The sequence below is a fragment of the Alosa sapidissima genome, chromosome 4, assembly GCF_018492685.1.
Source record: "Alosa sapidissima isolate fAloSap1 chromosome 4, fAloSap1.pri, whole genome shotgun sequence".
NCBI lineage: Eukaryota > Metazoa > Chordata > Actinopteri > Clupeiformes > Clupeidae > Alosa > Alosa sapidissima.
The window spans coordinates 8,629,316-8,646,815 of NC_055960.1; the positions used below are offsets into that span (position 1 = coordinate 8,629,316).

At 45.7% G+C, this 17,500-nt stretch overlaps 1 protein-coding gene across 2 annotated transcripts in view; it reads right to left on the minus strand.

Annotated features, from left to right (window-relative positions):
* The window catches only part of cntn4 (contactin 4), a 101,179-nt gene that overhangs the window by 7,777 nt on the left and 75,902 nt on the right, over nt 1-17,500 (minus strand). For both annotated transcript variants that reach the window (XM_042089683.1, XM_042089684.1), the window contains exons 12-15: nt 11,312-11,439; nt 3,082-3,257; nt 1,553-1,670; nt 602-760 (exon numbers count right to left, since the gene is read on the minus strand). In XM_042089683.1, coding sequence (XP_041945617.1) covers nt 602-760; nt 1,553-1,670; nt 3,082-3,257; nt 11,312-11,439 — 581 coding nt within the window. The remainder of the gene's footprint in view (nt 1-601; nt 761-1,552; nt 1,671-3,081; nt 3,258-11,311; nt 11,440-17,500) is intronic.

Genomic DNA, 17,500 nt, shown 5'->3' on the forward strand with positions numbered 1-17,500 from the left:
CCAAAATCCCTACTACTGTGCGGGGGTGGAAAGCAAGGGCAGCTGTTTCCCTTAATACGGACAATCCTACAGTCCTTTGGCAGCATGGCTTCAGTGGGTGGGTGACCTCCAGTCTGACCAACCCAGTGGCATGGAGGACACAGCGTCTCTGTATAAGTGCATTAACCAATTAAGCACAATGCCCAAAACGATGCCCCATGGTTCTAATTTGCTGTGTCCTTTGTAACCTTATTCATCATCCTGTGGCCACTGCTGGCCACTGCTAATAAAGTTTCATTATGGACAGAGCGGCTGACCTGTCACACATTGGTGAGATTCTGGCAAATTCGGAGGAAACTCAATCACAATGTCAGACAGGGAGGCATGCGAGTCCAATAATGAAACTCTGAGCTTCTGTCCTATTGCCAAACACTTCCTACTATACTGTCTTATTTGATTCACCAGTACAAGAACAAAGAAAGAAAGAAAAAAAATCTAAATCACAGTTTAAGCCAAAAAAACATTCTTAGGACTTTGACTGAACTAGAAACACAGGAGGCCAGACTGGGAGATCTGCGACGTGGTGCAGCACAATGCGGTGGAGGTTGGTTGGGGGGCTCACCTGTGGTGACGGCCTGCCATCCCAGCGAGAAGGGCGTCCTTGCCTGGATGGTGTACGCCGTAATTGGACTGTGATTATCCGGCCCGGGCCTCCAGGAGAGGGAAGCTGTGTTATCGCTGATTTCTTCCACATGGACGCTCGTGGGCGGGCCCGGAGGACCTGGAAATACGCGGGGCAGCCATGCAAACCGTGTTACTGCGTTTTACTCTGGTTTATTTTATTCTCTTTTTCCCCCCTCGCTCTCGCTCTCTCGTTTCCCAGGCTGCGTACTGGCCTTCTTATCGGCCTGCCAGTGCCTCAAGCAAGAGTGTGCAGCTGGTGAAACCTGCTAACGCCCCCCCCCCAACACACACACACACACACACACACTTACATACACACTCCACATACCCCAAGCACCTCATCCCCCACCCCCTCTCGTGCTGGTATTTTCGCAGAGCTAATCTGTCTAATTAGATTATACAGTACCCCCCCCCCCCCCCCTCTGTTCTCATCTTCTGACGCAGGAAACCACGCGCTATCTTTTGTTTGAATCTAAAAATGTGTTTAATACCTTCATCAAATATGGAGACTGTTTTGCATATTGTGTGAGATGAAGTGAAAAAACAAAACAAATACACAACAACACACACACACACACATCACAAAGAACTTTTGAGAATTAATACAGCAACAACAAAAGGGTTTCAATGGCAGTCGGCATGTTGAAAAAGCCAGTAGCAAAGCCGTGCGTTTTTCACTTGTCCGAGTTAATGAAAGCAGCCGTCTTTGAGTGAAGTACAGCAGAATGAGCCTAACGGAGGGAGAGATGTGATTGGTAATTAAAAAAGACATGAGAGAAGCGCTGGCCCCGTGCAGGTCAGTCTCTAAGACTGCCTTGGGCACATGGGCAAACGTGGAGTGGACACCGGCTGCTGAGGAGATGATTGCGGGCAGGAGTCGTGAACATACCTCGAACGATCAGGTCTGTGGCGATGGAGATGCTGTCCACCTTGGTCTGCACGGCGCAGGTATATTTCCCAGCATGCCTCAGCTGAATGTTCCGGATCATGATGTCCCCGGCGGAGTGCTACCACAGCGAGACAGACAGACACAGGTGGATCAATTGCCTGCATAATCAACAATCTGCGTGTAAAGGCCTTTGCCACATAATTGTTGCACAATGGTCTCAGAGTCTCATTCGTCTGTCAAAACCGGTTTTGGAACAGGTCAGATTTGCAAAATGTTCTGCATTTGACTGACTGCATAAAGAAATACATGCAAAGGGATTTCAGTGTGCAAAGGCCTTTTAAAGTACAATAGCAACACATAAGGGAAATGGATGTGGCTTTGATGCTGCTTCTTTTAAACAGACACTTAGATCTAAACTGAAGCAACTTGCAGTGCATGAAGACAGGAAAAGCTTTTTTTTCTTTCTCTCTGTGTAACCTGGGATTTGAGCCTGTGACTTCTACATACCGTAACTATTGCCTCTGAACTGAGCAACAGGGGCATAAGATGGAATAGCATGGTTGGCAAAGTGGAGCCCTTTGGCTTGAATATGAAATTATCACAGCAGTAACCAATGGACAAAATGAATGAGTGTTATACCTCCCGCCATTTGGCTCGCCGCAATTATCCTCAATAACATCCTGTGTGGCTTTTTCCAAAAGGGTTAAAGAAAGTTTAAGATGTTTTTCTCTTTCACTTCCACTGCGGGTAATAACAGCTCATGCCTCCATCACTTGATATGCCCCTGCGCACTCGCCACTAAGAAAAGGAGGCCTGATGAATTGAATGAAGCAAAAGCAGTTGTACAATTAAAAAGGTTCATGAAGTTTAAATGGAACGCCATACTGGTGCATGTTAGCGACGGAGCGGAGTCATTTGTTACCGCGTGCCCCGGTCTTAATTATAAACTGCATTAACACATGCGTGGGGCTGTCAGTGAGTGCTCACCATAATGGAAAACCTGACAAACTATCTGCGCTGTAAATCCATCCTTGACTTTCATTTCATTGCTGAGACTAATAATTATCACCTCTGTGCAAAAAGGGTGGGGGGTTGGCTTTCAGTGTATAGATGTTAGGAATGAACCCTTTGAAAGGCAGGCGTGTGTTGTATTAAAAATGCATTAATCTAAGTCACAGGCGCTGCAGAAGATGTGTCTGTCTTTCAGTGCGCTTTTCTGTCAAACTTGTAATGCGTATGTCGTTATTTCACAAACGATGCGAGGGAACGACTATTAGAGACTGGACTCAGATGAACGTCTCCCAGAGACTGCTGGGGGGGGACAATGACTCTCATCCATTGTTTGACACATCATAAATAACACAGGCATACGCAGTAGGATATGAAGAGTGTGTATTTTTTATACGATCGTAAGGTTCATTATGTGCTGGTGTGGGTTGTACATTTTATGACCGTTTTGACATATATTGTATGCTTAGGGCATGATAGGCTGGGATTGAGATGGACCTCGCTCCGCTAAGAGCACTTACTCCGCCGACTTTCTCAAAGTAGTCACCGTGGCTGCCGAATTTGATGAGCTGCTCGTTGAAGAACCAGGTGAAGCGGGGCTCCAGGGAGGGGTCATGGGTCACCTGACAGGACAGGACGATGCTCTCGCCCACCGTCACGTCCAGCGTCGCCGGCTGGGTGGTGATCACCGTGGGCTCTGCGACACAGACAGAAGGCAAAGCAAAACATGAGATCATTCGCACGGATGAGCGAGATCTCACTCGAGAGCACAGCGGCCGCTTCCCCAGCCTATTTGTCATGGTAACAACGGCACTGTCAGCATCAAATGGAGCAATAATATTCTCCAGGCCTGCACAAATGTCCTGCGCGTCTCAAACTAAATCCCGGACCGACGAGGCAGCCGCCCGCATATCCCATCTCCCCTCCTCCCTCCCCACCAACCCACCTCCTGAGCATCCAGCGAAAGCAAACTCCGTGGGGCCGCAGCTGTGGCTGAGGCTAAATCTGCGTGATCTCCACGCCTCGCCGAGATGCCCACCCCCCCCCCCCCCACCAAGCTTCAGTCTCCTACTGCACAACAGCAACACCACAGGATAAGTCTGTGTTTGTATCCCCACACAAAACCCCACCACACACTCATAAACACACACACACACACACACACAGCCACTGCTCATCTCACCTAAATGACAGCCTGGGCCCATCCATCTCCAACCCCCTCTACACCCCCCCCACACACAAACACATACACCATACACACAAACAATACAAACACCCACACACACACACACCTCCCTCCTTCCACTCCACATACTCTGAGCCCCAATAGGGAGGGCTGCTGACTGTGTGGTAAGTGGGTGGGAAGAGGGTGAGGTTCCTCTAATGCGGCAGTTCCCCTTTCCCCCTCACGGGGGTGCTGTTAGTGTTCCACTGAAGCGCTGCAGGTCTGAGCGTGGGCTAAATGAAGCATGGCAAACGATCCCCAGACAGACTGAAATTCATGTGGAAAGCACCAGCAGTGCAATGTTCATACGGTGTGCTCCCACCCGCCATGTTTGCATTGAATATTATCTCACACACACACACACACACACACACACACACACACACACAGAGAGAAGACAAAAAATGGTTTAGTGGAACATAGATAATCAAAGGCTCGTGGATGCCTCTTGAGTACTACTGTTGAGTAGAATCCCCATCCTACACTGACTGCGTGACGGACTTTAGAAGCGCATAATGTCTCTTCCGCTGGGCTGAAATGCCAGGCCACAGGGGCGTAAAGAGAAGACATGTCCGTTGGGCGCCCTCTGACGCGGGTGGAGCACCGGCCGGCGTAAGCTGACCGCCACATCTGTGCGGCACCTGCTCGATGACAGTCGAGGGGACAGGAGCGACCACCTGTGTGTCTCGCTGGCCTTCTTCTCTTCACCGAATTTCCCCTCACGAGCACGTTATTACACGGCGTCAACTCCACAGGTCTGTGAATTCTCTCACACACACACACACACACACACACACACACACACACTCACACTCACACACACACACACACACTCACATACACCCACCCACACGCCCGAGAGTGATCTCATCGATCCGCTCGTCCAAGTGAAGTGCATTTCTCCGCAGGCGATATTTAAAAGGTGGGAGTTTCATAATCCTGCGTTTAGGGCCTGTGAGCCACGCGTGCACGTGGGCAGGTAGAACCCAATCCTCCCGTGAGTAAACAGAGGGGGATCCGTTAATATCACTACCTCCACGCTCGGAGCCACTGACGACACACACACACACACACATACCACTCAAAATACTCTCTAAGGAAGGGCACAACAAGAAAAGATCTTGGAGTCTGATGTGACTGTGTGTGTGTGTGTGTGTGTGTGTGTGTGTGTGTGTGGGGAGCAGGGGTGGACAGTAACTAAGTACATTTACTTGATTACTGTACTTAAGTATGATTTTTGAGTATCTGTACTGTACTTGAGTATTAACATTGTTGGAAACCTGTGACTTTTACTCCAAGTAAAGAAGTACTCATTACTTTTAACCACATTTAAAGTGAACATTTTAAATGCAATAATGCGATAGGCATAATTGATCATATTCACTGAAACTGACACTATGCTCCAACAGAACAATATAAATTAGCCAGTATTAGAAAAAAACTTGCACTTCTACCTCCACCTAGAGCTTTGAGAGATTTGTTTTGCAAAAATTCACAGCTCCCGGTTCTTCTGGTCCAATCAGAGCAGGGCTGTGCGAGATCTGACTGTCAATCACAGTCTGGTGCACTCTGACTCTCAACCCTGAGAGTTGTAAACATTAAAAATTTTCCCCTCAATCTGTCCGACTTGCCAACTGCAGCTTTAAGTGTTTTTGTTGGATGTCAGGACGAAAAGGTCTGTTCAAGTCCTATGACCGACCAAAGGATGTATACCAAAGGATGTATATTACTGACCAAATAAACATTACAATACATTAAAAAGGAAAAATACTTGTACTTTTGAATACTTTTAAAAGCAAGTACTTCTGTAGTTCAACTTAAGTGAAAATTTGACTTAGCAACTTTCACTTGTATTGGAGTAATATTTGACAAGGCGTATCTATAAAGGAATTGTGTACTTCGTCCACCCCTGGTGTAACCTGACTCTCGCCAGATGAATTTTGTTCCTCCTAGCTCCACTCATCCATCTGGGATCAATCCATTGGAGTGGTGCTTCAGAAGGCTGGGCCTTATCAAAAAATCCTTGCATATGATTGGATAAGTCACTTGTCCGTCATCTATTGAGGTGCTACTTTAACCACTCACATCGAAGCCAACCCGTGACGCTGAGAACAGTCTCACAGTCGCTTCTACGCTACGTCACATCTATGAAACTCCCGCCCTGCGTCCTGATTGGCTCTACCATACAATCTGGTGCCAAAGCAATCCCAGATGGATGTGAGTGGAGCTAGGCGGAGCTAGGCTGAATGAAATTCATCTGGCGAGGGTCAGGTTACCCCTGGTGGGGAGCGGTGTAAAAAGGCAGCCCAGCCTTTTGTGGCGAATTGAGCGTATCCACCTGAGTACAACCCACTGAGGATTCTTCTGGTGATGGGATATAGGGAGAGACAGAAAGAGTGTGAAGACAAGACAACGGGGGAACGTGGGTGTTATTACTCCACTCCATCATCATTGCTGACAGACCGTGCAGATAAAAAAAAAAAAAACGTGACCCCTGGAGGGCTCTCCAGCATAATTTGACTGATATCCATCTTGTATGATACCTTGTTACGAAATGTCATTATATGGGTAGGTGAGAGGGTGGGGTGAGGGGGTGGGAGTGGGGAGGAGGGAGCGTCCTGCACATTTGGTGGGGTCAGTCAGAGATGAGGTAAAGTGTGCGATACGTGAGGCTTTAGCGTAGCGGCGGGAAAGAGCTAAGGGGGCCAGAAGGCGGAAACTAGAGATGGGGGAAAATTGCAGAGTTATCGCATTAGAGGGAAAGGTCAAAGAGGCGCGCAGTCGACTGTTTACATGCTGAATTAATGGGGAGGCATAGCATAGCATAGCTTAGCATAGCATAGCATCGCTGCTGTGCTGAGGCACGTGTGACAGGCTCTGTAAGAGAGCTACCCTACCCCTCACCACCACCACCACCACCAACACTGACACTCTCTTTTGTTCATGCTCTTTCTTTACACATTCACAAACACACACACACACACACCAACAACACATGCACGCATATACACACATTTACTCTCACCCACATATAATGCCTCCACAATCATTCACTCACACACACACACACACACACACACACCTGGGATTCCGTGAGTGAGCGGCTTGGCCGCAGACACTGGCGGAAGAAAACAAACATGACAGTGGGCTCTCCAGCACAGCAGTGTCTGGACTTTAATGGCCCCTGGAAGCATGTGTGAATGTGAGCTCCACTCTGGTGTGGTTGCTCTTTAGTGCCCCCTCTCCATCTCCTCCTCCACCTCCTCCACCATCACCACTGCTGTTCCTGCCACCGAGGCGATCGCACACGCTTCAATTATGCAGGGGTTCTGAGGGGGTCTGGCAGCCAGCCGGCCGACCTGGTGGATTGGAAGACTGAGCAAGCCCGATTCCGGGATCATCCTGCCAGGACGGCCACGCCGGTAAGATGTGGCTAAAAGGTCAAACGTGTTGGAGGAAAAAACAAGACCCTCACCAGGGGGACTCTCAGTGGGGGGTGGAGATGGAAATTGATCTAAGATGTCTGGTCTAAGGCTATGTTCACATTAAATCGGATACATTTGTATAAAAGCCCCCTTTCAGCACCCCCCTCCTCCCCTTTGTCATATGTATCAAAGCCATCTGTACATGTATGTGGTATAGCATCATCTCCATAATACCTACACTGCAGTCTTTGCTTTTGAGAGGAGCAACCCTCTCAGTTCTCTGCGATTTTCTCCCTTCGGTGTTCCTGCCTGAACCAACTGCCTCGGCAGCCTTGAATCAATTAACAGAAAAGCTTTCAAGAACAAGCATGAATACAGCAGCACAGTGTCCTTAGGACATGAAGGAAATTCTCTCAAGGACAAATCTCAAAGGCTCCATTGGCTGTGGAGGAAAAAAAGGAAAACAAACTGTGGCACACATGCCTACACACTCACACACGCACGCACACACACACACACACACACACACACACACGCACGCACGCACACACACACACACACACACACACACACACACACACACACACACACACACACACACACACACACACACACTCACGCACACAGACACACACACAAACAAACAAACATGTTTTTTTTCCAACACTTGTCCCTATTCACACAACACAGGAGTCTTCCCTACCTGCTTCTGACTCACACAGGACAGTGTCAGTTGTATTGTGTCCCTATAGCAATGATTGGCTTTTAAGATTCTGGAGGTCATTCAATGCAATGTGCTATTTCATTGAGAATAAATGGCTTATGACTCCGACCAGAGAGAAAGATGCAACACTCAGTGAAGTCGATATAAAATATGAAATATTTTCTTCATCTTTTTCCCTCTCTTACATTCTGCCCACTACCCAGCCTACAAATAAAAAGCTTCACATAAAATATATAGTTTTTCTGTGAAGGACCTGAGGACGTGATGGACATTGTCACCTTGTAAAATAAGACTTTTAGATTTATGTGATCACATGTTAGGGCCTTTAATTCTCAAAAGTCTTATGGGTCATGTCTTACCGCTGCTAATGGAAGGAGGACACACCTGGAGGTGCGGGCTAATTCAGAAGGTAACATGACGCTCATGCGGCCTCCTGTTTGATTCCATTTGGTGTCAATCTGCAAACGCCACATGGCCTCGGACCAAAAAAAAAGGTGCAGCCATGCCCTGATGGATTACACCTGGGACTCAACCTGAATAGCCCTCAATAAGGAGTTCAGACAGTCTGAGCCATCAAAGACAAGAGAGAGAGAGAGAAAAAAACACACTGACGGAGGAATATATCTCCACCTTCATCTCTGTCAGGAGAACACGTCTCGATAACGACAGATTAATCCGGTTAACATCCCTCAGTGTTGGAATAATTGGGACATTAGTGAGCCTCGTCTGTTGTGCCCCATGCTCACACGCTGTGTGGTGGTGGTGGTGGTGGTGGGGTGGGGGTGTGTGTGGCGCTTATTCATATTGCGGGTGAATGAATGCGTTGTGACAGGTATTTTTGCTGCACTCATCCCAATGCAGTCAATTTTAAATGAACCACTGTCATCTCCCATAAGGGCTCATTCCGTGGATGGAGATGCACAGACAAACCTTGTTTTGAAGCTCAAATGAACTCGTGAATGTAAATTACCTCGTCCCATTTCCAAAGCGCTATCAATTGTGACAGTTAGGGACTAGATCATACATGAGAACATTTGTATGTGAGCTGAAGATGCAGCTCTCAAACGAGATATGATGGCAAGTAAACTAGTAGGGTGGGGGGGAGTCAAACAAAGCCTTCCTCTTCATACAGCCAAATTGGGAGGTTAAATGCAATTTGCTGAAATTGAAAAACATCCGCCTACATGGAATGATCAGTTAAGTTAACTTGACAGTATTGCTGTCGCTTGCTCTCTGTTAAGACACTTAATCTTGACAGAAAAGCAGAAAGAGCCTGCATTGATAAAGAGAGCCTGTTTTGCACTCTCCTGGGAACCAAGGCAACAAACACCAAAGTGCCTGTCATGCCACAATTAACCTGCTGTGTATTGTTCATTAACATACAATTTTGACAACACAGACAAGAACATTTGTACATTTGTCTAATTTATCTGAATCTCTGGTCAGTGTTTGCAAACTATCACAATCAAACATCATTTTAGGCACGCATCTGTTCTCTGGGTTGAAATGCCTGTGTCATCCTCACAAATGGGATCCAGTAAATGCTTGTTAAATATGCCTATTAACGAGTTGAGGAAGTCGATTATACAATTCTAGACTGATATAAATCATTGCGAAACCTCCATGCAAAATTGACTCTTGAAGCTTGAGGATAGATGATCAAAGAGGTTTCTATGGCAACTACAAAGTATTGCTACACAAGAGGTTAATGTTTTTTTAACCAGTTAACAATGGTAGTAGAGGCAACTCATCTGGGTCATTGATTTAGAGGGTGTTAGAGTCAAGAGATTTGGACACACTGTTTTATTTTATTTTATTTTAGTTAATTAACCAAAACATATTTTTGTCTATTAAATTCACCGAAACAAGACCTCACTACACAGTAGATACACATGCAATCCACTGCCTAGTTCTGAGGCAAGGCAATTTTTGGTTTATGACTCATCTAATTTCTCATTGCATTCCTCACAGCAATTAGCATAGCACTTAATTTGACTGACTGCACTTAGTTGGGTATGTGACTGGATATACTAACATAAAAATGATATATTAACTTCTCTAAACTAATATTTAGGCAGAGATCTATGCCTGTTACATATTACACATCTAATGAAATGACAAAGCTGCTAGAGACGTAGCTCTCATAGCTAAATGTCTGTTGCAGGTTTGAGGGAATCAATAATATAACAGCATGCAGACTGTGTACATCGATAATGCTTGCACTTTCTACTATGGCTCCTGACGTCAAGAGAGCATGATGGCACAATCTGCATAAACACACACACACAATCAATTGCTCCTGGGTTTGAGTGAGAGGCCAAAGCCCCTCGGACGTGTGGCCGACGAGCTGGAGCGCATGCCTCGCCATAATTTAGTGTGTGTGATGCTATGACTTGACCCCGATGACTTTTTGGGGGACCACACTGACAAGAGAGATCTGCGACAAGAGCAAGACAGACGGAAGAGAAATGAGAGTGCCCTCTGTGTGTGTGTGTGTGTGTGTGTGTGTGTGTGTGTGTGTGTGTGTGTGTGTGTGTGTATATGTGTGTGTGTGTGTGTGTGTGTGTGTGTGTGTGTGTGTGTGTGTGTGTGTATGTGTGTGTGTGTGTGTGTGTGTGTGTGTGTACCGAGCAACACAGTACACAGCACATTCCGCCCTCCTCTCATCCATTTTTAATACGGCGTAATAAGTCACCGGTGCCGAGCCGCATTGCTACCCAGCCTCCCTCCCCACCAGGCATCTCAGGCACAATTTGTGACACTGCCGGCTCTCGCTGTCTTTCCTTTTTTATTTTAGTTCTTTCCTATAAGGGTGAATGTGATTCACTGTGTGTGAGTGTCTGTGTCTGTGTGTGTGTGAGTGAGTGTGTATGTGTGAGATTGGGGTGGAGGGTGAATTCTGCATTAATAAGAAACAAATCCCCTTGCCAAAGATATGGTAAATTTGCGGTGCTCTTTCCGAGACTGCCGCTGAAAGGGGTTCATTAAGAAGAGCGAGAGCAACACCACTCTTCACCTAATGAGGATCCACTATGCGATTGCGAGCGCATTCATTTGCTGCAGACACTCATGTTCCACCGTGTAGACAGAGGATGAAGAAAAAAGCACATTTAATAAAAAAAAATGGGAACTGTGGCACACACTGTGGCATCCAGGTGGTGATGACAGATTTAATACAGCGGAAAAAAAAAACAGATGTTACCATTTTAGCTACTAGATACCACTATCGTTTTCAGCCCTGTTGTTCAGAGGTGAATTTGTAGTAATAACATTCACAGGTGCAAGGAAAGATGAGGAGAAGCACCTAGGGACCCAAGATTGGGAACATTTGATGAGGAGCATTCTTTTATTACATATGTGTGGCAGTATAACATTACCTTTAACCAGGAGATTTCCAGTGCTGCTTGCCTCTCCAAACTTGTTTCTGGCAAAGCAGGTGTAGACACCTGCATCTGACTTGGTGGCGTTCGATAGTCTTAGGCTTCCATTGTCCAAGATGGAGATCCTGCAGTGGAGGTGTAAAGACACATGTGTGGAGAGCTATTTTAAATCATCAGTCAAAAAATTTTGTGAACAAGATGAATAAGGATAGACAGTGCCATAATGAAGTGTTAATAATCGTGCAGCGTTCAAAACTTGACATATAAGTGTTCATGTTACTTTGGATAAACTTTGAATAAACTTTGTATAAAAAACATAAAAGAAATCTACAAAGACATTATGTCTTTACTTCACAGTAACTGGGTCAGACACTTGATACAGGAAATGTGAATGTATTTGATACTCTAAACAAATGACCTCTTGAGAACAGTATAGTTTCTCTCAGGTAATGTCCTCTAGAAGCTGCCAGCACTTTGCATCTATTTTAATTAGTGCACAATGAGAAAAACTGAACATTGATCAGAAAAGTGTCCTTTCCTGAATGGCCACTGCAGCACAAAAGGTCAACCATTCTTCACAAGGAGCAGAGAGCCCTACCCAACGCAAGAGCCTGAAACCCAAATAGTGACCTTGAAAAGGGGCGGTGGGTGGGAGGAAACAGTACGAGTGACTCATTAATCTGTAGTGGATTCTAATTATCTGGAATACTCTGCTGAATCTGCAAACTGTAAATATGAGAGGGCTTCAGGGCCTGTAGTAAAAAAAATAAAGGGGGGGGGGGGTGTGGTGGCGTAAAATAAAATGCACTCTGTGAAGTGTGTTTCTGTAATGAGAGTGTGCACCATTACCCAGTGCAAAAACAAACACTTTCATCCTTGACGACTCAGTTTGGTGGCGAAGCAATTTAACATGGAATGCAAAACATCCCAGCAATTTGTTGAGATGTAGACGCCACCAGTTTGAATAAGTTGATTTCCTGGAGTGAGACACACTTCATTTGGCTACAGCACCTTCCAAGTCATTTTAGTCGTTATGTACATGGTATCATGTTAATCAATGCAGGTGATGAACAATCAATTTGGAAATCAGAGTGCATGTTTCCAAAATCAGGTCTTTTAAATGAAGGACTTAAATGCATTACCCTGTGCACAAATGAATCTAATCTTGTTTGACAAGAAAGAAGCACTTAAATTCCAAAGAGGTGGAGTAATAGTGTAAAACCTTATAGTTTTTAGACTTTTCATTACAAAATCCCTATTGGGAAAGATACTACAACAGATGCATGACGATGTCACCTCAACTGTGTGACTTTTTGGGGGACCACACTGACAGGAAAGATCTGCGACAAGAGCATAATTTCCCATCATACCTTGCAACAGAACATTTGTGTAGGGCTACAACAGTTGGCATGTACGGGCATGCATTCCGACTGCAGCCCTACTATAACAAAGTGCCTGAAAAACTCTGCCGTGGCCCCAAATCTCATGTGTGATAATGGAGAAGAAATAAACAGTACTTATCAGCACTAAAAGCATCTTTTATCCCACTAACCCTTTATATAGTTAATGAACTGAGCCCAGCGAAACAGCCAGTAGCTGGTAGCTTCACTGAAATAAACACCTCATTTTAAAATTCTATTTGCTCTCTGTATGCAATCTCCAGTCGCAAAAAGTCTGTTAACATTTAAACATTTTTTTCTGGAGAGGAAACTCTGCTAACTCTCTTTTCTCAATGGGAGAAAAGAGCACAAATGGAACGCCATGTTGTTTTATCTAGATCAAGCACTGACCTGGTTTCGGTCACCTATATGGGCAAACATCTGCTATCCCGGTTTGGAATGTAACAAAACACACGTTTTTATTTCATACTCCGCCACCAGCTCAGTGTCCTCTGGGATCCTCGGCTGGTCATGTGACTAACAGGTGTCTTTTTATGGTCTCCACCGAGACCTATGAACAGCATACAAATGCCAGACAGGGAATACACACTGCAGCAGTCACCAGGAGGTTTTTTCTTTCCTTTCTCCTCTTCCAGATACACCTTAACCCCGTCTTTAACAGGCTTGTTCCCTCTCCAAAACACTGCGCGGTTGGAATAATTTGACTTGGATATCGCCGAATTCTAAATGCTCTCCGGTGATAAATAGTTTCTTAAGATGAATGTGGCAGATCTAGGTTAAAGATGAGGTGATGAAAAAGAGAGAGAGAGAGAGAGAGAGAAAAAGAGGAGAAAAAAATCCTTCTCTCCACCCCCACGTCCTCCTTCCTGCTAACCACACTTGCGCAGACCACACGTCCGTCAGATGTATTCGTTCACGGCGCACTTGCTTCCGTCCTGTCCCGGGCCCGGGGATGAGACGCGTGTGCGGGGGAGTGCGCCATCAATTATTCAGAGGTGAGACAAGCACAGGAGTGCTACTCTGCTCCTCTCCTCTCCCCTCAGCTCGGGAATAACACCAGTTAATGAGAGAAGGCTCAAAACCACCAAAGACAATACCCTTACACTTACATAAGGGGTGTGTGTAAGGGGGGTGGGGGGTGGATGCCCAACACCCCACCCTCAGCTTCACCCCATCTTAAACTGAGTTTGCGGATGTGCAAAGAGCAAACACCACAGACGTCGTGCAGCGACACGGTTCTATTATCGCTTTCGCCTTCCTGGAGATGAAAGAGGCACTAATGCGCCAAGACGAAGACCGGCGGAGGAGGATGACGAGGAGGAGGCGTCGGCTGCCACTCTGAGGTGTGAACTGCACAAGCCGGAGTCCAAATCCGCCTCCCGTCCCCATCATCTGTCCTCTCTCCACCACTGCCCTCAGGTCAAGTCAGCTCACCGGCACGTTTTACACAGGAAACCCACTGTCTGGTGCATATTTCACTCTGTTGCAGATAAATGGCACGAGAGGGGCATCCTCGCCCGTGTCTCTCATGCCCGGTGATGACCAAAACATCCTGGGACTGGAGAAAGAAAGACATGAAGACATAAAGAACTGCAGGCAAAGTTGCCGATCCAAAACATGCTACCAATATTTGATTGGATTAGCCCAGAATCGGCACTGCGCCAAATTGTGAGCCCTCTTCTCCGTAATCACTGCATAAACATGGTGCAAACTAACACCCATCCTGTAGCTAGCGGTGCAGCTAAATATAAACACAAACAGACAACAGGAGCGTGTCGGTAACTTCGGGGTGGAAGAAAGGGAAGTGGGCGCAGATGGATGCACTTTATCGGTCGTCATGTTTGCAGGAAGTCATGGCTAACGAAACGGCATCACTGTCCTGCCACCTGCCTCCACACATTCGCTGTCAGAGGACTGATGGCTGAGCCGGAACGGCCGGGTTAAGAAGGCGCCGCCGCTCTCATCATTAGCGCTGTAAATAAACCAGCGTACTGGAAAGCATGAACATAACCCGTGTGCTTCCAGCGAGGAAAAAAACAGGAAATAGAGAAAAAACAGAGGAAATAGAGGAAAAAAGAACATCTTTTCACTTCTGGTGGTTTCAGTAAATAATTAACCTGAATGTGTTGCATGCAATGTCCCAAGCATCGATTAACCTGAACGTGTGGCATTGCAATGTCCATGGCATCTACCACAGATTTGCTGCAACAGTCCATTCTTCTATCAATGCCTCTTGCACACCATTTAAAATGCATTTGTGGAGCAGCAGATTTACGTAAATAGCTGTACACGGGCAAACGTGTCAAGCCTTTCAGACATCTGGGGAGGAACATAAAGATAAGGCGCGCCATGTGTATCTGTCTTTAGCAGAGCACAGAGCTGACCATCACTGACCTACCTCCAGGTGGTGTTTCTAATCATGATTGCATCAAAACATTTCCAGAGCATACACCGCTCGGAGGAAGGGAGGGAGAGCTAGAGAGAGAGAGATTGAGAGAGCAAGGGAGGGAGGGAGAGAGAGAAAGAAAGGAAGAGAGAGAGGCGCACATGCTGTGTCTATTGGGAGGGAGGCTAGGTCACTCTATCCTCTGAATAGGACCAGGGGTTGGACCGAACATTGAGCGTTGATCTATGCTCTGGACCACTTTTAAAACCCTGAAGTGGATGGTGGGAATGGTCTGGCCTAGCAAGACAAATTGCATGTCTGTCTCTCGAAAGGTTTCCCACCGAGTCCTGGAGTTTGGGAAAAGATGACCTTGTCAGGCAGGTAAATCAAACCCGAATGCTACAGAGACTGATCCGATGGGCCAAAAAAAAAAAAAAAGAGTAGAGGAGTGGTTTTAAAAAAGAAAAAAATAAATACATGGAGAAGCACAACTACTGCTCAGACACAAGAGGTGCAGCTGCCCATAGATCTATTCTACATGACAAATCTAAAAACAAACTACTCAGCTCTTAAGTTGTCAACCTCAAGGTTAACAGGCAATTACAGTCCACAAAAATATGTTCGGCACAGAGTTTTACTTTGATGTGTGGAACAACAGACCCGCTGCCTGATGCTGGTTAAAAAAAGACACCTACACGTTTAGCCCCTGACAACTGTTCAATACCCAGGTAATTGATATTGATTTTTGTTGTATATGGTGCTGCCCCGGTGTCTCTAAACACATACCGTTCATTACAACCGCTAGCATGATCTGCGGGAGCATTATATTACATTATTATCGAGAGCACGTTTGACCCGTGCTTATGATCTGCATTTATCAGAGACAGCCTTCATTGCACAGCACTTAACTGGTGTAATAATACATTGGGCATACAGTATACGTTGAGTGCACACTCTGTGTTTGTGCGAGACATCCAAGGGTAGTGGTTTTGCTATGATCGAGCCGGTTACATTTCATTTACACTCTGTTAAGTGAAGAGGACAAGGGTGTACTGCACAGAGCGTTTCAAAAGCGCACACTCATTAATTTGACACAAAGTGAAACCGTAAATGAAGTGCAATATACAGTATAGAAATAGCACACACACACATGGATGATTACGAAGGTATTAATTAGTTAGCACTAAAGTCAATTGCAGCATGCATCCTTAGGCTTGCTATAGGAATTCACTGGTGTCATCCTGTATATATTTTAAAAGGTTCCAAAGATAGAAGGCTACTAGAAATCTAGGGAATTGGAATTTGTTTTCCACTACAGCTGAGATCATTTACAGGCTGCTCTTCGGTGTAATTTTGCTATGTCAATCACAGCCTCCTGTTGGGTTTAATAATCCCAACTCTAGGCATGCAGTCCCTCAGCTCATGAAATCACAGATAATGGTGGTGATTAAAAAAACAGAAATGAGTGACAGCTAGTAGAAAAGCTTGAAACCTTGATTGAAGGAGTCGTAGCCTACACTTGGTGAAGAATGGCCTGGATTTCATTTACATTAAAATAGCGTGTGGGAAAAGGAGCAGAACAAGAAAAGAAAAACTTTTCAGGCAAGACCTCAAATTACATTTTTTCTTTCCATCTTTTCTAGGTTGACCCAAGTCTCGGGGGGGAATTGCAGATTTGAGGTTTCCATGGCAATATGGCAGTTTTTTTCTTCTTTTTTTAAAAAAATAAATAAAAGGCCAGGGGACAGACATGTCTGTATGAAAAGAAAGTATTAATCTCTATTTTGTAAAGCAAATGTATACTGGCACCAAACACCCACAGTTACTGTAATACCAGCCTGGGAAATGATGCATGGCAAAGTTCAGTATTTGGGGAAGGAATACACAGTAGGCGTTTCTCATGAGATAGCCCACTTATGACAAAATTACTCCAGATGAGCTGCAAGCACCGAGACAAAACATACTTCAAAGCAAATGAGTAAAGCAATTCCTACTCCCCCTTGAACAAAGCATGTTCCCAAACAACTCCTGAGCCAGAGACAATGCAGGGGAAAAAAACACACTTTTGTACAGATTGCACCACTGCAAATTCTGCAACCCTACACACACTCATACACACAGCTCCACATTTCCTCTTGAATTACCCAGCTTCCACAGAGAGTTTCTGTGCATTACAGGTAGCTATCTCAATCAAGCCTTCTCATCGAGATAGTCTTAATTCCCCGTTGTAGCAGCGGCAGTGATTGTATTTGTAATTAGATTGGAGGAGAAGAGCTGTTTATCACGCTCAAACACAGAGGGCTTATGGATGTATCCAGACAGGTCTCCTCTAATCACAGATTGCTTTCCGGGTTTATTCCTTCCGCCCGATACTCATCTCCTCTCCTCGCTCTTCTCTCG